Source organism: Oncorhynchus nerka, linkage group LG14, assembly GCF_034236695.1.
Source record: "Oncorhynchus nerka isolate Pitt River linkage group LG14, Oner_Uvic_2.0, whole genome shotgun sequence".
NCBI classification, from domain to species: Eukaryota; Metazoa; Chordata; class Actinopteri; order Salmoniformes; family Salmonidae; genus Oncorhynchus; species Oncorhynchus nerka.
Window position 1 is genome coordinate 67,158,970 of NC_088409.1, and position 21,390 is coordinate 67,180,359.

The 21,390-nt window shown below is 48.1% G+C and overlaps 1 protein-coding gene across 1 annotated transcript; it reads right to left on the bottom strand.

Moving 5' to 3' along the window:
• Positions 1–3,381: 3,381 nt before the first annotated feature.
• LOC135575057 (neurobeachin-like) lies at positions 3,382–20,086 on the bottom strand. Its single transcript, XM_065027216.1, has 14 exons — positions 20,019–20,086; positions 19,381–19,573; positions 18,668–19,021; positions 18,173–18,481; positions 17,664–18,098; positions 17,197–17,414; positions 16,649–16,802; positions 14,004–14,184; positions 12,507–12,616; positions 8,473–8,538; positions 8,101–8,269; positions 7,192–7,304; positions 6,716–7,046; positions 3,382–3,474 (listed from the first exon to the last, which is right to left on the bottom strand). The coding sequence occupies exons 1-14, from the start codon at positions 20,084–20,086 to the stop codon at positions 3,455–3,457; spliced, it is 2,721 nt and encodes a 906-aa protein (XP_064883288.1). The 3' UTR covers positions 3,382–3,454.
• Positions 20,087–21,390: the final 1,304 nt, after the last annotated feature.

The following is a 21,390-nucleotide window of genomic DNA, read 5'->3' on the forward strand; positions in this document are numbered from 1 at the left end:
TGTGGCTGTGGGACTGGGAGACAGAGAGAGAGGTACTCAGGCTCTCTGCAGCACTAGAGATGCCTGTCACAAACCATTACAGGAGGTGGGGACTAAGAGTTAAGGTCACAGCAGCACACACACACACACACACACACACACACTGAATTACCATTCACACAAAACCATAGGCAGTGGTTACATGCTGATAGAGAAAGACATGCACTGTTCAGTGGCTCCAGGTGATATATGGGGAATATGTCTGTAGCACTGAAATGTATAATCTCTCTACTACACACACACACACACAGTACTGTCACACCCTGACCCTACCTCATGTTCTCCACTGTGTCTTCAGGCATGGGCGCCACCGGCTGGACAGCAGGCAGGTTCTTACTGGTGGCCCCGTTGACGAAGGATGAGGAAGAGGTGGAGGAAGAGGAGGCTGAGTCTGTAGCTCCTGCAGGGAACAAACACACCAACCAACGTCACACTGGGAGAAGAATGGGAGCAGAAGTATACAATTTTATTATATAACCAAGTATATAACTATATTATATACCCAAGTTCTGTATACAACTATATTATATACCCAAGTATACAACTATACAGTACAGAATACAACTATACAGTACAGTATACAACTCAATTACATAACCAACTATAGAAATACACAGTATACAACTCCATTATACAGTATACAACTATACATTATAGCATACACTATACAACTATATTATATACCCAAGTACAGAAATATACAGTATACACCTCCATTATATACCCAATTATAAACTGGGTGGTTCGAGCCCTGAATGCTGATTGGCTGACAGCCGTGTTATATCAGACCGTATACCACGGGTATGACAAAACATTTATTTTTACTGCTCTAATTACATTGGTAAACAGTTTTTAATAGCAATAAGTCACCTCTGGGGGTTGTGGTACAGTATATTGCCAATATACCACGGCTAAGGGCTATGTCCAGGCACTCCGCATTGCGTCGTGCAGTTGGACAGTCCTTGGCTGTGGTATATTGGCCATATACCACACCCCCAGGTCTGTTTCAGTTACAGGGCCGACCTATAAGAATGACATCCACCTTGAACCATTCATTGTAAGTATATGAATGTCTAATGTCCAATTCAATATAACGGTTGTTCAAACACGGTGCATTGTACTGTAGCTACATCTGTGGCATTTCTTTTGAAATATTGAGTTACATGCTTAATAGGATACGATTAAGACGTTTTCCATCCATCATCATTCCAGGTATCACATGCATGTCCTTGAGTTCATGGGTCACGTTGACAAAGAACATCTACAGAACAGAACTGGTGAAATCATGGGGTCTGAGGGAAGGAGTGAGAGAAGGAGAGAAGGAGGGAGAGAGAAAAAGAGAGAGAGTGGGAGAAAGAGGGGGTGAGAGAGAAGGGGGGAAGGAGGAAGGTAGGGAGAGAAGGTTATAGATGGAAAAGTGGGAAGGAAAGAGAGGGAAGCGGGAGGAGAGGAGAGCCCCTGGGTTTAACTGAAAGAGAGAGAAGCGAGAGGAGAGAAGAGGAGAGAAGAGAGCCCCTGGGTTTAACTGAAAGAGAGAGAAGCGGGAGGAGGGGAGAGAGGAGAGCCCCTGGGTTTAACTGAAAGCACAGTGACACATCTGTCACATTCCTGCTGAGTGGATAGGGACATTTAATAGGTGTTGCAGCTTTAATGGTCTCTGTATTAAGTGGCTTCCTTCGAAGGCCTGCTGCATCATGGGACCCTGGGCTCAACAGCATGGAACAGGGCCTAAGGGGAGAGGACAGTCAAATGGAACCCTATTCCCTATTTAGTGTAGTACTTTGTTCAGGGCCCATTGGAAGCACACTACACTACACTAATTTGGTCTGAACAAATGAAACATAATAGAACAACAAGATCTACCATTTCTCGGAGGTCATTGAATGCATTTCAACCTGACCCGATTGTATTATCCTGCTTTATACAGCACAACCACCACACAGCAGGTCATAGCACTTTATAAACTGGGTGGTTCGAGCCCTGAATGCTGATTGGGTGACAGCCATGGTCTATACGACGGTATACCACGGGTAAGACAAAACATGTATTTTTACTGCTCTAATTACGTTGGTAACCAGTTTTTAATAGCAATAAGGCACCTCGGGGCCAATATATCACGGCTAAGGGCTGTGTCCAGGCACTCTGTGTTGTGTTGTGTGTAAGAACAGCCCGTAGCTGTGGTATATTGGCCACAGATCCCACCTCCTCTGACCTTATTGCTTAAGTATAGGAAGCCTGGCCCTGTCAGGAGATAGTACAGTAGAGAGTGCCCTCTGGTGCACAGTATGAGTTTCTACATTCCACCATTAAACCTCAGTCATCCAGCCGAGAAACAAATAGGTTATGTCCCAAATAGTCCCATATTCTTTATATAATGCACCACTTTTGACCAGATCCCTACGGGCCTTGGTAAAAACTAGTGCACTACATAGGGAGCCATTAGGGCCGCAGTTCCGCTCCTATTCCTGGACCGGCATCAAAGGACACATTCCAGACCCACTGGGTTATTAACATCTGCAGTAATTACTCAGATGAAATACTAACAAACTCCAACGAGCAACAGTTCCCTGGAAATAAACCACATTACCGGCCAAACACATTAGTAGAGTGTTATTAGTAACCTCTTGGGTCTGAGACCCTGAGTACCATCCTTCAGAGGGCTTGTATGTCAGGCTGAATCTTAAACCAACCACTATCCCTTTACCCCTACGCCTTATCCCCTACACCTAGCCCTGACCCCCTACACCTATACCCTACTCCTTATCCCCTACACCTAGCCCTGACCCCTACACCTAGCCCCTACCCTTTACTCACTAGCACCTCATATAGAAAAGAAAGGATCAGATAGGTATAAGCAATAATATTAGTATGGTAGTACTAGCTTCCTGTTAAGAAGCCACTTAATAATTGTAGGTTAGGTGGAATTGTCACTAATATTACTCATACCTATCCACACATTTCAAGTATACACAAGTGGCTAAGTGTTAGGGCAGGCCTGGGCAACTCCAGTTCTCGGGGGCCTGGTTGGTGTCACACTCCCCCCCCATCCCTAGCAAACACAGCTGATTAAACTAATTGCATTCTAAATGGAAGATCATAATTAGTTGATTATTGGAGTCAGGTGTGTTAGCTGGAGCAAAACTGTGACACCACTCAGGCCCCCGAGGACTGGAGTTGCCCAGGCCTGTGGGACTAGGGGTTGATGTGGGAAGCACTAGAAAATTTAGTCCCAAATTGCACCCTATTCCCCACATTTGACCAGGGCCCATAGGTGTAGGCCTACCGGTGGTGTTGATCATGCTCTTGGCAGTGTTGGAGGCTGCAGAAAAGATGTTGGGGGTGGAGCCTGTTGCCAGGCTACTGGAGGATGTGTGTCCAACCGTGTTCACAGCCAGACTGCCTGGTGGAGGCTTCTTCACTGGGACCACCACACTCCTATACAGAGAGAGAGAGTCTCACACACACACACACACACACACACACACACACACACACACACACACACACACACACAGCACAGCACAGCTAAGTGTAGCTAATGACCGAACCAAGCATCAGTAATGCTCCCATTAAGTTAAGAGAAACATTAAATACAGTACATGGAAATAGAAAAAGACTGCTCTGTGTGAAGACACTTCTGATTTCCTCATATATTTATAGACACTAGAACACATCACGAGGGAAGAAGGCAGTAAATGCTGCCAGCAGGGTGTGCGTCCCAAATGGCACTCTATTCCCTATACAGTGTACTACTTTTGATAAGAGCCCTGTACAACAGTAGTGCACTATACAGGGAATGGGGTGCTATTTGGCACAGACCCAGGGTCTTTAGATGACTAAACTTGTGACCTTCCCATGGTCCACTTAGAGAGCACAGAGCATACATTCAGACCACTGGGATATACTGCAGTTATTTATTCACTTCTGATGAACGGCATGACACACACACAAACGTCCATATCTCTGCATCTGCAGTGAAGAGTACTGATGGTGGCGGCATCATTTATTCAGTACATCTGTGTACTGCTGCTTTGGTCTAGACCAGAGGTCTCATTGACAGCAGCACATCACTGAGAAAACCAGCTATATGTTTAATATGTTTTCTAAAAAGGTATTCCTGGTTCATTTTGAGTTATTTATCTAATAATGTATTGGAGTAGGAGCACAAACAATAAAAACACTGACACGTTGAATGAACAATCACATGCATTGTTCCATCACACTTCAGATTAGCACTAATTCCAACAGTTGTCTCTTTTTAAAATAAACATGGAAAAAGCTAAGATAAGAATGTGTGCAGCTATCCCTGTGTGACATGGTTACGGTCTGATATGAACCTTTCATATGAATAATTGATTAGATGCAAAGACGACCTAAGACATCATGTATTAATATGGGTGTGTTTAATAGGGGCTGCTGTGAATAAAGTGAGGATTCATCTGGTGAGGAATATTAATGAACAGGACAAGACGCCTATAGAGGAAAGAGAACCGCACACACCACACACACACACACACACACACACACACACACACACACACACACACACACACACACACTTATCTACACACATACATCCTCTATTATAAAGATATACTGTGGAAATGGATTAAAAAGATTACATTTCCTAACATAGTCTGTTCAATTAAAACCATACAGATTAAATCAGTTCTTCATTATAAATGTAATCATACATTCAGTGCTAGACAACATCCCCCTGTGTTACTGTGAGAGCTGTGCTACAGAGAGAGAGAGGGAGGGAGATAGAAAGAAAAAGAAAGACAATAAGAAAGAAAGAAAGGGAGGGAGAGAGAGAGGGAATGAGATTTAAAGGTGTATTTAGATCGGTCGTGCAGTGGTCCCATCTGGCCATCCAGTCCTGGGTATTGAAGTCTCTAATTGAAAACTCCACCTCAGAGAGACTATCAACCAGAAAGACCAGGGGACTCAGCCCTCCCCAGCCCTCCTCTCAACGCTCTGAGCCTTTTCTTTGTGCTCTGTTTTGATGTTGTCAGTCCCTATCAGCCTCAGGCCTGACAGCCCAGCCGTCCTGAGGGCTAGTCAGCCTAGAAGCTCATTCTGCTGGCAGGTGGAGAAGAATTAGACACAGCAAATTGAGGCTGGATGACATTAAAGCATGAAGGAGTCATATGTGGGACCTGGACACTGTGTGTGAAAGCATTTCAAAATTAATACAGAGAGGTCTGGCAACTCATTTCAGCCTGCCAAGGCATATTAGGGCTGTGAGGGGTGAGAAGACAGGCTTGGGCGTGGGGTGGGAGGGGGGAGGGGTAAAATGGGAAGCCGCTTCTGTTTAATCAGTCATCAGGGCCCAGGGGACCTCTGCAGTCCTTCATCTCCTCCTCCCTCTCTACCTTTCCTCCCTCCTCCACCTCCTTATCTCTCCTCTCCTCCATTTGTACCTTCATCACAGGTGTCACACACACCAAACAGGCCACACTGACAGCCTTCCTATTTTGACATGGTTCAGGGTTTGTTGGTCCTAAATCTAACTCAATTATCTTCAACGTTCACCAGACAGAAAGATAAGGATTCTGGGATGTGAACCCTGACCTCCTGTCAGCAGCAGGTTACCACAGGGACATTATTTCCTCCCTCCTCCACCTCCTTATCTCTCCTCTCCTCCATTTGTACCTTCATCACAGGTGTCACACACACCAAACAGGCCACACTGACAGCCTTCCTATTTTGACATGGTTCAGGGTTTGTTGGTCCTAAATCTAACTCAATTATCTTCAACGTTCACCAGACAGAAAGATAAGGATTCTGGGATGTGAACCCTGACCTCCTGTCAGCAGCAGGTTACCACAGGGACAGCACAGATTACTGTGTTCTTATCTACTGCAGGAATGTAATCACACACCTTTCCAAACACACACCCACCCTCCCACACTCCTCCCCATGGGGGCTTAGCTAACAGTACCAGAGGTCGGAGGAGGATGTTTCGCTTGCTACTGTAAAACCATGAATGTTGCTCCTGACATCTAAACGGACTTAGTGGATAAACTGTGGCGTGTTGAGCGTGCTTGACTAACGATGTACATTATAGTTCTTTCTTGAAGCGTATACAGGGTATTCAGAATGTATTCAGACACCTTCCCCTTTTCCACATTTTGTTACATTACAGCCTTATTCTAAAATGGATTACATGTGGGGTTTTTCTCATTAATCTACACACAACTGCTTATTAATAAATTAAATGTGTTTTATTGTCACTTTCACCAGATATGTGCAGTGAAATGTGTTGTTTTACAGGGTCAGCCATAGCAGTACCGCACCCCTGGAGTAAATTAGGGCAAGTAACCAAAAGGTCACTGGTTTGAATCCTTGAGCCGGCTAGGTGAAAATATAACGTTGTGCCCTTGTGCAAGGCACTTAACCCTAATTGCTCCTGTAAGTCGCTCTGGATAAGAGCGTCTGCTAAATGACAAAAATGTAAAAATTTAAGTGCCTTTGCTCAAGGGCACATCGGCAGATTTTTCACCTTGCCGGCTTGGGTATTCAAACCAGCGACCTTTCCATTATTGGCCCAAACAATCTATCACTAGGCTACCTGCCCAAGTTGTCAAATATGTATAAGATATGCATAACAGAGTGGCCTCCAGTACAAAGAGTGGAACTGCATGGTTGTGTGTGTATGTGTGTGCATGTGTACCTGTCAAAGGAGTGAAACTGCATGGGCAGCATGGGGTGATGGGTCTCTCTCTGTACAGCAGGATCAGGGTAGGGGAGGGGCTCTGGTCCAGGCTCCACCCCTCTACTGGCCCAGCCACTAGGCTCTTCAGAATCTCTCTGACGTTGATGTTTGATTGACTGATCGAGGAGATGGAGGAGGCGGTTGTTAGAACCTCCAGGCCAGGCGGCTCCAAGAGGAACTCCTGGCTATGCTTCTCCCCAGAGGAAAGGCTGCCGAGCAGGGCGGACATGATGTGAACACGCCCGGGTCCTGAAGGTTCCAGGTCTGCCCCATTTAACACACTGGTCACCTGGGGGGGGGGGGGGTAGTTTAGTTATGTACTCTTGTACCTGTACCCTTCCTGGATTTATGCACGGACAAACATTATAATACAACTACAATCCATTCTAATAGAGCGAGAAAAGAGAACACAGTCTAGTATCTAGATAAGCAACCTGTTCCTCTCCAATGCCAGAGTCAGTGTGCGGCAGAGATCCTCCCCCTATGTGGAGCTCCTCTACAGGGGTGGGGGGCTCCTTATTGTGGTCAGGGTAGGCCAGTGGGGTCTCTGGAACACACACACATACACACACACACACACACACACTTATTAAAGGACACAAGGTCACTGGGTGGGCTCACACACATTGATCATGTTCCAGAACGTCAAAAATGTGATGCATTGTGGGTTAATTGCGATTGACTGACTGATCTGCAAATAATAATGAGTAGTCATTCAAGATGCAAGGTGATTCGTAGATCAGCCAGTCGGGAGTTGAACAAGCCCATTCTCTCCCCATCTAACTTCCGAGTTCATCCTCTTCTAACTTCCATCTCAGATAGACATCTGCCACATGTCAGTTGGCTGGAAACTCTCTTCCTGGTGATATTACTTATGAGGGTGGCGAAGTGTCCTTCCCAGCAGCCTCTCTGATCCCACCCTCCTGGCTGATTGACTGGCTAATGAACCACGACAGACGGCTGGAAATAGAACTAGCCTCACAACGCCCCAAACTCTCAGCTATTCTCTGTTTCTCTCGCTTTCTTTTACTCTCTCTCTCTATCTCTTTATGTCGCTCTTGCTCTCTCCCAGCGTGTGTCCAATGGGATGTTACTGTTCATACCACAGAGACCAGGGCTGCCTGTACAACTCCCATACACCCAACCCCGCTCCCAACTTCCCCTCCCCTCTCCCACCTCCCATCCTGCTCCTGCTTCCCTTCTCCGCTCTCCCTGTTCCCATGTTTAATTCTGCACAGTGCAATTAGTGGGTAACATGAATTAATAATAGAGCTGAGAGGATGGGTTATGGGAGGAGTTAGAGGCGGGGTTAGGGGAGGGAGTTGGATATCAGAAGTAAGCACCTGTGCTGGTAGGTGAGTTGATCTCGTGGCGAATGCTGCATGCTGATTGGCTGATCATCCTGTTGGGCTCTCTTTGGGGTTCCAGGATGTCCCTGTACTTTGACACCATGAGGACAGAGATGAAGTAGACCACCGCTAGGGCCAAGAACTGGGCCTGCTTACTGTCATCCTGGAGGGGACAAATATGCATGTTACACAAACACACGCACACAAACATGTTACACATGCACTAGCACACACAAACATGTTACACACGCACCAGCACACACAAACATGTTACACATGCACCAGCACACACAAACATGTTACACATGCACCAGCACACACAAACATGTTACACACGCACCAGCACACACAAACAATCATACTCACCACATCCCGGAACACGACAGCTCTCAGACGGTTGATGTCGACGTCCTGTAAAAGCCTGTCAGGGTCCTGGATGGGAGAAAGGTTACTGAGAATGTTTTGGGGTTCAGGAGATCTAAAGTGAGGAGACTAAGGGAGTCTGACATCTTAGTGGTCGTGTAACAATCTGTTTACTTAGCTGTTAGCTTAGCATCCATATTACATTGGGTGTCACACTTAATGATCTCCCACACACCCTCCACTTATACAGTTGAAGTCGGAAGTTTACATACACTTAGGTTGGAGTCATTAAAACTCGTTTTTCAACCATTCCACAAATTTCTTGTCAACAAACTATAGTTTTGGCAAGTCAGTCAGGACATCTACTTTGTGGATGACACAAGTAATTTTTCCAACAATTGTTTACAGACAGATTATTTCACTGTATCTCAATTCCAGTGGGTCAGAAATGTACATACACTAAGTTGACTGTGCCTTTAAACAGCATGGAAAATTCCAGAAAATTATGTCATGGCTTTAGAAGCTTCTGATAGGCTAATTGACATAATTTGAGTCAAATGGAGGTGTACCTGTGGATGTATTTCAAGGCCTACCTTCAAACTCCGTGCCTCTTTGCTTGACATCATGGGAAAATCAAAAGAAATCATCCAAGACCTCAGAAAAATAATTGTAGACCTCCACAAGTCTGATTCATCCCTGGAGGCAATTTCCAAATGCCTGAAGGTACCACGTTCATCTGTACAAACAATAGTTTGCAAGTATAAACACCATGGGACCACGCAGCAGTCATACCGCTCAGGAAGGAGATGCCTTCTGTCTCCTAGAGAAGAACGTACTTTGTTGCGAAAAGTGCAAATCAATCCCAGAACAACAGCAAAGGATATTGTGAAGATGCTGGAGGAAACAGCTACAAAAGTATCTATGTCCACAGTAAAACGAGCCATAACCTGAAAGGCCGATCAGCAAGGAAGAAGCCACTGCTCTAAAACCTCCAGAAAAAAGCCAGACTACGGTTTGCAACTGCAGATGGGGACAAGAATCATACTTTTTTGGAGAAATGTCCTCTCGTCGATGAAACAAAAATAGAACTGTTTGGCCATAATGACCATCGTTATGTTTGGAGGAAAAATGGGGAGGTTTGGAACCCGAAGAACACCATCCCAACCGTGAAGCTTGGCAGTATCATGTTGTGGGGGTGCTTTGCTGCAGGAGGGACTTGTGCACTTCACAAAATAGATGGCATCATGAGGAAGGAAAATTATGTGGATATATTGAAGTAACATCTCAAGACATCAGTCAGGAAGTTAAAGCTTGGTCGCAAATGGGTCTTCCAAATGGACATTGACATTTACATTACATTTACATTTAAGTCATTTAGCAGACGCTCTTATCCAGAGCGACTTACAAATTGGTGCGTTCACCTTATGACATCCAGTGGAACAGCCACTTTACAATAGTGCATCTAAATCTTTTAAGGGGGGGGGGTGAGAAGGATTACTTTATCCTATCCTAGGTATTCTTTAAAGAGGTGGGGTTTCAGGTGTCTCTGGAAGGTGGTGATTGACTCCGCTGTCCTGGCGTCGTGAGGGAGTTTGTTCCACCATTGGGGGGCCAGAGCAGCGAACAGTTTTGACTGGGCTGAGCGGGAACTGTACTTCCTCAGTGGTAGGGAGGCGAGCAGGCCAGAGGTGGATGAACGCAGTGCCCTTGTTTGGGTGTAGGGCCTGATCAGAGCCTGGAGGTACTGAGGTGCCGTTCCCCTCACAGCTCCAGGCAAGCACCATGGTCTTGTAGCGGATGCGAGCTTCAACTGGAAGCCAGTGGAGGGAGCGGAGGAGCGGGGTGACGTGAGAGAACTTGGGAAGGTTGAACACCAGACGGGCTGCGGCGTTCTGGATGAGTTGTAGGGGTTTAATGGCACAGGCAGGGAGCCCAGCCAACAGCGAGTTGCAGTAATCCAGACGGGAGATGACAAGTGCCTGGATTAGGACCTGCGCTGCTTCCTGTGTGAGGCAGGGTCGTACTCTGCGGATGTTGTAGAGCATGAACCTACAGGAACGGGCCACCGCCTTGATGTTAGTTGAGAACGACAGGGTGTTGTCCAGGATCACGCCAAGGTTCTTAGCGCTCTGGGAGGAGGACACAATGGAGTTGTCAACCGTGATGGCGAGATCATGGAACGGGCAGTCCTTCCCCGGGAGGAAGAGCAGCTCCGTCTTGCCGAGGTTCAGCTTGAGGTGGTGATCCGTCATCCACACTGATATGTCTGCCAGACATGCAGAGATGCGATTCGCCACCTGGTCATCAGAAGGGGGAAAGGAGAAGATTAATTGTGTGTCGTCTGCATAGCAATGATAGGAGAGACCATGTGAGGTTATGACAGAGCCAAGTGACTTGGTGTATAGCGAGAATAGGAGAGGGCCTAGAACAGAGCCCTGGGGGACGCCAGTGGTGAGAGCGCGTGGTGAGGAGACAGATTCTCGCCACGCCACCTGGTAGGAGCGACCTGTCAGGTAGGACGCAATCCAAGCGTGGGCCGCGCCGGAGATGCCCAACTCGGAGAGGGTGGAGAGGAGGATCTGATGGTTCACACTATCGAAGGCAGCCGATAGGTCTAGAAGGATGAGAGCAGAGGAGAGAGAGTTAGCTTTAGCAGTGCGGAGCGCCTCCGTGATACAGAGAAGAGCAGTCTCAGTTGAATGACTAGTCTTGAAACCTGACTGATTTGGATCAAGAAGGTCATTCTGAGAGAGATAGCGGGAGAGCTGGCCAAGGACGGCACGTTCAAGAGTTTTGGAGAGAAAAGAAAGAAGGGATACTGGTCTGTAGTTGTTGACATCGGAGGGATCGAGTGTAGGTTTTTTCAGAAGGGGTGCAACTCTCGCTCTCTTGAAGACGGAAGGGACGTAGCCAGCGGTCAGGGATGAGTTGATGAGCGAGGTGAGGTAAGGGAGAAGGTCTCCCGAAATGGTCTGGAGAAGAGAGGAGGGGATAGGGTCAAGTGGGCAGGTTGTTGGGCGGCCGGTCGTCACAAGACGCGAGATTTCATCTGGAGAGAGAGGGGGAGAAAGAGGTCAGAGCACAGGGTAGGGCAGTGTGAGCAGAACCAGCGGTGTCGTTTGACTTAGCAAACGAGGATCGGATGTCGTCGACCTTCTTTTCAAATGGTTGACGAAGTCATCTGCAGAGAGGGAGGAGGGGGGAGAGGGGGAGGAGGATTCAGGAGGGAGGAGAAGGTGGCAAAGAGCTTCCTAGGGTTAGAGGCAGATGCTTGGAATTTAGAGTGGTAGAAAGTGGCTTTAGCAGCAGAGACAGAAGAGGAAAATGTAGAGAGGAGGGAGTGAAAGGATGCCAGGTCCGCAGGGAGGCGAGTTTTCCTCCATTTCCGCTCGGCTGCCCGGAGCCCTGTTCTGTGAGCTCGCAATGAGTCGTCGAGCCACGGAGCGGGAGCGGGAAGTATGCTTGACCCCAAGCATACTTCCAAGCATACTTCCAAAGTTGTGGAAAATGGCTTAAGGACAACAAAGTCAAGGTATTAGAGTGACCATCAAAAAGCCCTGACCCCAATCCTATAGAACTGTAAAAGCGTGTGAGAGCAAGGAGGCCTACAAACCCAACTCAGTTACACTAGCTCTGTCAGGAGGAATGGGCCAAAATTCACCCAACTTATTGTGGGAAGCTTGTGGAACCCAAAACGTTTGAACCAAGTTTAACAATTTAAAGGCAATGCTACCAAATACTAATGTGATGAAAGAAATAAAAGCTGAAATAAATCATTCTCTCTACTATTATTCTGACATTTCACATTCTTAAAATAAAGAGGTGATTCTAACTGACCTAAAACAGGTCATTTTTACTAGGATTAAATCTCAGGAAAAGTGAAAAAATGAGTTTAAATGTATTTGACTAAGGTGTATGTAAACTTCCGACTTCAACTGTAGTAGTTCTGTATGTCCGGTGTCTCAGCCAACCATCCGAGGTACCATTATTACCAACTTGATGTGTATTTTTAAATTATGAGTTTAGTGAGGACATACCTTGTTGGCAGATGCTGTACCATACAGGTTGTCCTGGCTCTTACTGTTGGTCCCTCTGTCCCTCTGTCTCTGTCTAACGTCCAGACAGTTCCTCACTGCTACACAACACACTGGCAGGACAGACAGACAGGGTATCAGAAGCTGCATCTTGAAACTCATTAATGATATGATCACTGTTATCTCCAACCTGCCAAGCCAGAGTCATGGTGAAATCAACAGCCAGACAAATTTCACACTACAGATGAGAGAGAGAGAGAGAGAGAGAGAGAGAGAAAGAGAGAGAGAGAGAGAGAGAGAGAGAGAGAGAGGCCCATGCCTGAAGACACAGTGGAGAACATGAGGTAGGGTCAGGGTGTGACAGTACTGTGTGTGTGTGTAGTAGAGAGATTATACATTTCAGTGCTACAGACATATTCCCCATATATCACCTGGAGCCACTGAACAGTGCATGTCTTTCTCTATCAGCATGTAACCACTGCCTGTGGTTTTGTGTGAATGGTAATTCAGAGAAAACTGTGTGTGTGTGTGTGTGTGTGTGTGTGTGTGTGTGTGTGTGTGTGTGTGTGTGTGTGTGTGTGTGTGTGTGTGGACTTCAGAGCTAGCTTCAAAAGTCTGTCCTCAACCTACCTGACTGAAGTACCAACCACTGCAGCAGACACACACTATTTATCAAAATCATGACTCACCAAAGCACATTTACTATCTAATAGCAGTGCATTTAGAAAATTAATTAGCTAGTAATTTGGGATCGATGTCCCTTCCCTTCAACGTAGGCTAATGCGAGTAGCATGAGGTTGTAAGTAACAAGAACATTTACCAGGACATAGACATATCTGATATTGGCAGAAAGCTTAAATTCGTGTTGATCTAACTGCGCTGTCCAATTTACAGTAGCTATTACAGTTAAAGAATACCAGGCTATTGTTTACCAGGCTATTGTTTGAGGAGAGTGCACAATTTTGAACATGAAAAGTTATTAATGAACAAATGAGTCATATTTGGGCAGTCTTGATACTACATTTTGAACAGAAATTCAATGGTTCATTGTATCAGTCTAAAACGGTGCACATACACTGCTGCCATTAGGTGGCCAAAATATTAATTGCACCTGGGCTGGAATAATACATTATGGCCTTTCTATAACAGTTTTTTTCCCTTTGTTTTATCTTTAACCAAATCTATTGTGTTACATTCTACTACATGCCTTTCACATTTCCACAAACTTCAAAGTGTTTCCTTTCAAATGGTACCAAGAATATGTATATCCTTGCTTCAGGGCCTGAGCTACAGTCAGTTAGATTTGGGTAAAAATAATAAAAAGGGGCGGATCCTTAAGAGGGATTTCATGGATACTAGAATTACTGAAATGATCGTGAAATGCTTTTGCCACGGCATTTCCGGACATTATTCATCATCTAATATGACAGTTAATGTCTGTGACAAGTGCGCGCGCAGGCAGGCACGCACGCACGCACACACACACACACACACTCTTACCCAGTCGTAGACACTGTCTCATCAGGCCTCCAGAGGACATGTTCTTCTCAGCCTCTATCTCAGAGAAGTTGAGTGAGCTGGCAAACACCAGAACGTCCACCATGGCCATGAGACGGGAAAGGAAGGAAACAGCCGTCTCTGAAGACATGCCCTGGACTGCCTCGATGTTCTCCAACTCAGCCTGCTCACAGCACAGGGGGTCAGGGGTCAAGGGAGGAGAAGGGTGAAGAAGGGACAGGGAGGGGGAGGTGGGATGAAGAGGGGACAGGGAGGAGGAGAAGGGGTGAAGGCGGGGACAGGGGAGGGGGAGGAGGAGAAGGGGTGAAGGCGGGGGCAGGGGAGGGGGAGGAGGAGAAGGGTGAAGAGGGGACAGGGAGGGGAGGTGGGATGAAGAGGGGACAGGGGAGGAGGAGAAGGGGTGAAGGCAGGGACAGGGGAGGAGGAGGAGGGTGAAGCGGGGACAGGGGAGGAGGAGGAGGAAAAGGGGTGAAGGCGGGGGCAGGGGAGGGGGAGGAGGAGAAGGGTGAAGAGGTGTCAGGGGAGGGGACAGGGGAGGGGAGGAGGAGAAGGGTGAAGAGGTGTCAGGGGAGGGGACAGGGGAGGGGACAGGGAGAGGACAGGGGAGGGGAGGAGGAGAAGGGTGAAGAGGTGTCAGGGGAGGGGACAGGGGAGGGGGAGGAGGAGAAGGGTGAAGGGGGGGTAGGGGAGGGGAGGGAGAGGAGGAGAAGGGTGAAGAGGTGTCAGGGGAGGGGACAGGGGAGGGGAGGAGGAGAAGGGTGAAGAGGTGTCAGGGGAGGGGACAGGGGAGGGGTGAAGAGGTGTCAGGGGAGGGGACAGGGGAGGGGTGAAGAGGTGTCAGGGGACAGGGGAGGGGAGGAGGAGAAGGGTGAAGAGGTGTCAGGGGAGGGACAGGGGAGGAGACAGGGGAGGGGGAGGAGGAGAAGGGTGAAGAGGTGTCAGGGGAGGGGACAGGGGAGGGGGAGGAGGAGGAGAAGGGTGAAGAGGTGTCAGGGGAGGGGACAGGGGAGGGGACAGGGGAGGGGGAGGAGGAGAAGGGTGAAGAGGTGTCAGGGGAGGGGACAGGGGAGGGGTGAAGAGGTGTCAGGGGAGGGGACAGGGGAGGGGACAGGGGAGGGGGAGGAGGAGAAGGGTGAAGAGGTGTCAGGGGAGGGGACAGGGGAGGGGACAGGGGAGGGGACAGGGGAGGGGGAGGAGGAGAAGGGTGAAGAGGTGTCAGGGGAGGGGACAGGGGAGGGGACAGGGGAGGGGAGGAGGAGAAGGGTGAAGAGGTGTCAGGGGAGGGGACAGGGGAGGGGACAGGGGAGGGGACAGGGGAGGTGGGAAGAGGTGTCAGGGGAGGGGACAGGGGAGGGGTGAAGCGGGGACAGATCCAGAAATAGAAATGGTTCCATTGTATCTGAGAAAATAAACGTTATGAAAGAAAATAAAACAAACTAACTTGGGTACTCTGGCCATGCATACAAACAACAATACATGATAAAATCAACAGATACAATCAGCAGTTAAAGCACATAAAATCCTTAACACAAACAAAACACACAGAAAACAATCACCAACTTAAACTGAATAGATAGCAGAATGAAGCTGAGCAAATGAAAATGGCTACGATCAATAAAGACAATTAACTAGTCCTATTTCCTGGAAGCTGATCAATAATTAAGAACTAAACATGCAGCTCTATCTAGTCACCACTAGATGGTGGTGTAGCACAACAGAGAGGCTGACTGACAGAAGGAGAGGCGGCAGAGAGGTTGACTGAATGACTTACAGAAGGAGAGGGAGCAGAGAGGCTGACTGAATGACTTACAGAAGGAGAGGTAGCAGAGAGGTTGACTGAATGACTTACAGAAGGAGAGGTGGCAGAGAGGTTGACTGAATGACTTACAGAAGGAGAGGTAGCAGAGAAGCTGACTGAAAGACTTACAGAAGGAGAGGTGGCAGAGGTTGACTGAATGACTTACAGAAGGAGAGATGGCAGAGAGGCTGACTGAAAGACTTACAGAAAGAGAGGTAGCAGAGAAGCTGACTGAAAGACTTACAGAAGGAGAGGTGGCAGAGAGGTTGACTGAATGACTTACAGAAGGAGAGGTGGCAGAGAGGCTGACTGAATGACTTACAGAAGGAGAGGTGGCAGAGAGGCTGACTGAATGACTTACAGAAGGAGAGGTGGCAGAGAGGTTGACTGAATGACTTACAGAAGGAGAGGTGGCAGAGAGGCTGACTGAATGACTTACAGAAGGAGAGGTGGCAGAGAGGTTGACTGAATGACTTACAGAAGGAGAGGTGGCAGAGAGGTTGACTGAATGACTTACAGAAGGAGAGGTGGCAGAGAGGTTGACTGAATGACTTACAGAAGGAGAGGTGGCAGAGAGGTTGACTGAATGACTTACAGAAGGTGATGTGGCAGAGAGGTTGACTGAATGACTTACAGAAGGAGAGGTGGCAGAGAGGCTGACTGAATGACTTACAGAAGGAGAGGTGGCAGAGAGGCTGACTGAATGACTTACAGAAGGAGAGGTGGCAGAGAGGTTGACTGAATGACTTACAGAAGGTGAGGTGGCAGAGAGGTTGACTGAATGACTTACAGAAGGAGAGGTGGCAGAGAGGTTGACTGAATGACTTACAGAAGGAGAGGTGGCAGCAGAGAGCAGAGGAAGGATCCCTCCACAGGCGATGATGATGTTGTCTACCATCTGAGAGAGGAGGTGGATGGTGTTGTGGACAAAGATTATGTTCTCATTGCTGTTGACAAAGTCCATGACAGATTTGGTTGAATGGCTGCAGGGAGGCAGAGAGAGAAGGAGAGAACTGGATTAAAGACAGGTCAGGTCTTAGGTCAGCTCAGGGAAACGTGGTGAATAATCAGCCGCAGCCAGGCTAGTTAGAAACCCTGGCTGCAGGATCTACTGTAACTCTTGTTTTACTCTCAATGAATGGGATATGTGGTTGTCTTACCTAACTTAGTTGAATGCACTGACTGTAAGTCACTATGGATAAGAGCGTCTGCTAAATGACCCAAATGTAACATTCTACTGCATGTCCTGTGTGGTAGCCCTAAGTGGTCAAAAATAGTGCACTACAGTGAGGCAATGGGCTTTGATACAAACTAGTGCACTACATATGGACTAGGGTGTGATTTGGGACAGTGTCCTCAGTGTCTCGGTCCCCTCACCTCCTCCAGACATGGACGTCTGTCTCCAGGGCCAACAGCAGGTCGGTGAGGAGGCGCTGGTGCATGGGCGACCATTTGAACTCTGGGATGCGGAACATGGTGGTGCGAGGGCCAGGGCTGAACTGGCGGCGCTGCTCCTCTGTCATGGGCATCCCTCTGAAGCCCAGGTCCACACGCAGGGCACGCTCTAACTGGGCCGCCGTACGACCGTGCAGGGACTGACACACACGTACAGACACACATACACCCACAATACTGTAATTCAGTGTGTATAAAGCAGTGTATAAATAAAACATTACATAACAGCAGAGAAGAGACACTATTAATAGTCCTTTAGTCCTCCCTCTCCTCCTCCGCCTCCTCCTCTCATCAGACTCAATAACACGGGGAGGGAGGAGAGAGGAGGGAGAAAGGGAAGAAGGAGACAAGAGGAACAGAGGATAGGGAGGTCTTGTAATTTAACTAACCTGTGTAGTAGCAGTGGTCTGTATCTTCTTAATCTCTTTGTCCTTTCTGTCGTATGACCTCTCTGTGCCTGAGGTGTTGCTGACTGCATCCGCCCCACTACCTTTCACACCAGCCGAGGGCTCTCCCCCCTCCGACACCCCAGACCCTCCAGCACTAGCTCCAGCCCCCGTGTCTGTGAACACTGACCCCTTAGAGCAGGCCTCTTCCCTGGACATTGAGGTGACGTCACCCAGGGTGGTCTGGAGCTTCAACCTCTCCTCCTCCATGATGCTGTTGATTGGACCACCAGGACTGACCATGCCGATGATCCCCAGCTCAGAGCTGCCCGTCATGTGGGCCAGCAGGCCCAGGTCATGGCTGCGAGCCGGGGGGACTGTGGGCTCGGGGTCTGGTTGGGGGTTAGAACCAGGACTTGGCAGGACCAGGGGCTCCTCCTGTTGAGTTCAGTTCTGTTTAGTTAACTTGCACATCACAAAACACAAGCAGAAGAAAAGAAAGACGAACTAACCTGGCCAAACAGGAAGCTGCTGTTGCTAGGGAGACTGTCCTTGTCGTCGTCAGCGAGGGTGATGAGGGGACCGGTGTTGTGGTTGTCGGTGGCTACACCGACGGTTGCGTTGGGGACCATTACTCCGCTGGCGGCGCTGCTGCTCAGCTTCTCTACAGCAGCACAGTACACGTTGTCCAATAGGGAGTCCACCTGGACCAACGCCCCGCCCCTGTCCTCAGAGACAACACTCCCAGCCACACCCACTGTCACGCCCAGCGGCTCTGGAGACAGGTCCAGGTCCTCCAGCTTCACCTCTGTGGCTTCCACCTGGGGAGAGGGAGGGATGATTGATTAGCTGACTTAATGACTGATGACTGATTTGAAGAGTCTACCTGCAAGAACTGTGACATGTGGTGTTTTTCCCCAACTAAACGTACTGGAAGTTGCTCTGGATAAGAGCATCTGCTAAATTAATCAGTTGTAAAAACTATGAAAACAGACAACATAACATACCTTCTCAGCCTTGATGTCCACCAGCAGGTCATGAACCTCCACTCTGACCCCTGACCCCGTCCTCTCTGTCCCCTCGAGCCCCTCCTCCTCCCCTGTCTTCGCCTCCGACAGTATGTTCCGGGGGTGGCCGGAAGTCTCGGGGTAGTCGGCCTCGCTCTCCGGGGTCTGTGTCTGAGAGTGGTCGTCTACCTCTCTGATCTCCATGTTCCCCTGGATGCCCCCGGCCTGGAGGTCCTGCAGGCCTGAGATGGTGCTGACCAGACCCTTCCTCCCCTTCTTAATGTTCTCCTCCTCCTGACGCTGGTAGTCCTCATACATCTTAGCCAGGTACTCCTTATGGGCCTCGTAAGTTACCTACAGTATAGCAGTATAACAGTATAACAAACATCATCAATAATCAATCATCTATAACTAATAATCAAGCTCATCTTAGCCAGGTACTCCATATTTGCCTCGTATAGGTTACCATATAGAGGGAGAGACATGATCAATAACTACTGGTCATCCAAGGTGTTGTTGGTGCAAATTCCCTCCTCAACAGCAGAGGGCAGTGTTTCCCCTCTTATCGTAGATCTGACTGGTGGCACCACTGATGATCTATGTCCCAAATGGTGCCCTATTACCTACATATTGCGCTAGGGTCCTGGTCAAAAGTTGTGCACTATATAGGGAATAGGGTGCCATTTGGGACGCAGACAGCCGCTGAGTCTTACCTTGGAGTGAGCGATGGAGAGTGTATCCACCCAGACCCTCCAACCTCCCCATTCATACTTGATGGCATGGTAGAGCAGGATCCTGAAGAGGCTATAGACCATCTCCATCATCTTCTGTTCCTCTGGGTTTTTAGGGTTGATATAGCCCAGACTGAACATCCAGTCCTGCCATACTGAACACTGCAACAAACACCTAGAGACAGACAATATACCGTGAATAATATAATACTGTTACGACTATTATCAATAAGGTACTCACTACTAGAGCAAACAGCAGGAGAGACCATCGCTACATAGTCAGTAGTCTAAGTTAAAGTCGGTCTGTAGGCCAACAGCAAGTACTCCCTCTGAGTCACAATTCATTCTGATCACCTTCTATTATGTGAATTAGTGAACTGATCTGATGCTTTGTTATATAGTCAGTAGTTAGACAACAATAGCGAGTAGCTTGGTGATGATAGTTATCTGTTATACCATCAATATCTCGTGAACGATTTATGATTGACAGGATGCAGGATGCAAACAGTGCTGTCACTGCTGGGAAGAGTCATTACACAGCTGTAAATTAGAGGATGACTGTGTGTGTGTGTGTGTGTGTGTGTGTGTGTGTGTGTGTGTGTGTGTGTGTCTGTCCTCACCGTCGGTTTTCGCGGCTGTTACTGAATAATTTGATCATGTCTGAGAGGAAGAGACGTCGAACCTCCATCAGTTCAACGCTGGGGGACGAGCTCTTCAACAGAGTCGCTACTACCTTAAGAATCACTGGAACACACACAACACACACACACACACACACACACACACACACACACACACACACACACACACACGACTTTGCTAAGTCCGCACTTTAAATCAAGTTTGACTTGACTACAATAACATTCACAGGGACAGCAGACAGACTTACTGGGGTTCTGTATCTTGATTGTAGAGTCTGGTTCAGGGTGGGGTTTGTGGACGACCTGGGTACACACCTGCTCAGTCAGGATCTGATGGGAAGAACACCGACAATCACTAAATAGGGAATAGGGTGTCATTTGGGATACAACACGGTAGTCTCTGCTTCTAACAGGACAGTGGAGCGGAGATAATGAGGTTATCAGCACGAGGCTATAACCATCCCAGACCCCACTGCCACGAGATCTGCAGGTCACGGATTGGCCTGTTCAGCCATCTATGGACCCATGGCCAGCCAGCCAGACCAAGACCTCAACCGCACACCGAAATCAAACTTGACTACGAGGGATCCCTGAAGAAGATGTGTGTGTGTGTGTGTGTGTGTGTAGTTATACAGAAGTTACAGAGAAGAATGTACCTCGTACAGCGTGTTGTAGATGGTCACTGATACAGTATTGGTGTGTAGCATCAGCCTCTCCCCCAGCAGAGTGAAGAGACTGTGTGTGTGCATGATCTCAACCTTCCTTCTGTGGACAGACACACACAGTAACCCTGTTAGGAGTCCCTGGGTGACAGTTTTACACTTCATACAATAGTTATTTTAAGAGAAGAGTAAAGGGGAGAAGAGGGGAAAATAGTAAATAGTAAAGGGGAGAAGGGTAAAGGGAGAAGAGGGGAGAATATTAAAGGGGAGAAGAGTAAAGGGGAGAAGAGGGGAGAAGAGTAAAGGGGAGAAGAGGGGAGAATAGTAAAGGGGAGAAGAATGGGAGAAGAGTAAAGGGGAGAAGAGGGAAAAGAGTAAAGGGGAGAAGAGGGAAAAGAGTAAAGGGGAGAAGAGGGAGAATAGTAAAGGGGAGAAGAGGGGAGAAGAGTAAAGGGGAGAAGAGGAGGAGAGTAAAGGGGAGAAGAGGGGAGAAGAGTAGAGAATAGTAAAGGGGAGAAGAGGGGAGAAGAATAAAGGGGAGAAGAGGGGAGAAGAGTAAAGGGGAGAAGAGGGGAGAAGAGTAAAGGGGAGAAGAGGGGAGAAGAGGGGAGAAGAGTAAAGGGGAGAATAGTAAAGGGGAGAATAGTAAAGGGGAGAAGAGGGGAGAAGAGTAAAGGGGAGAAGAGGGA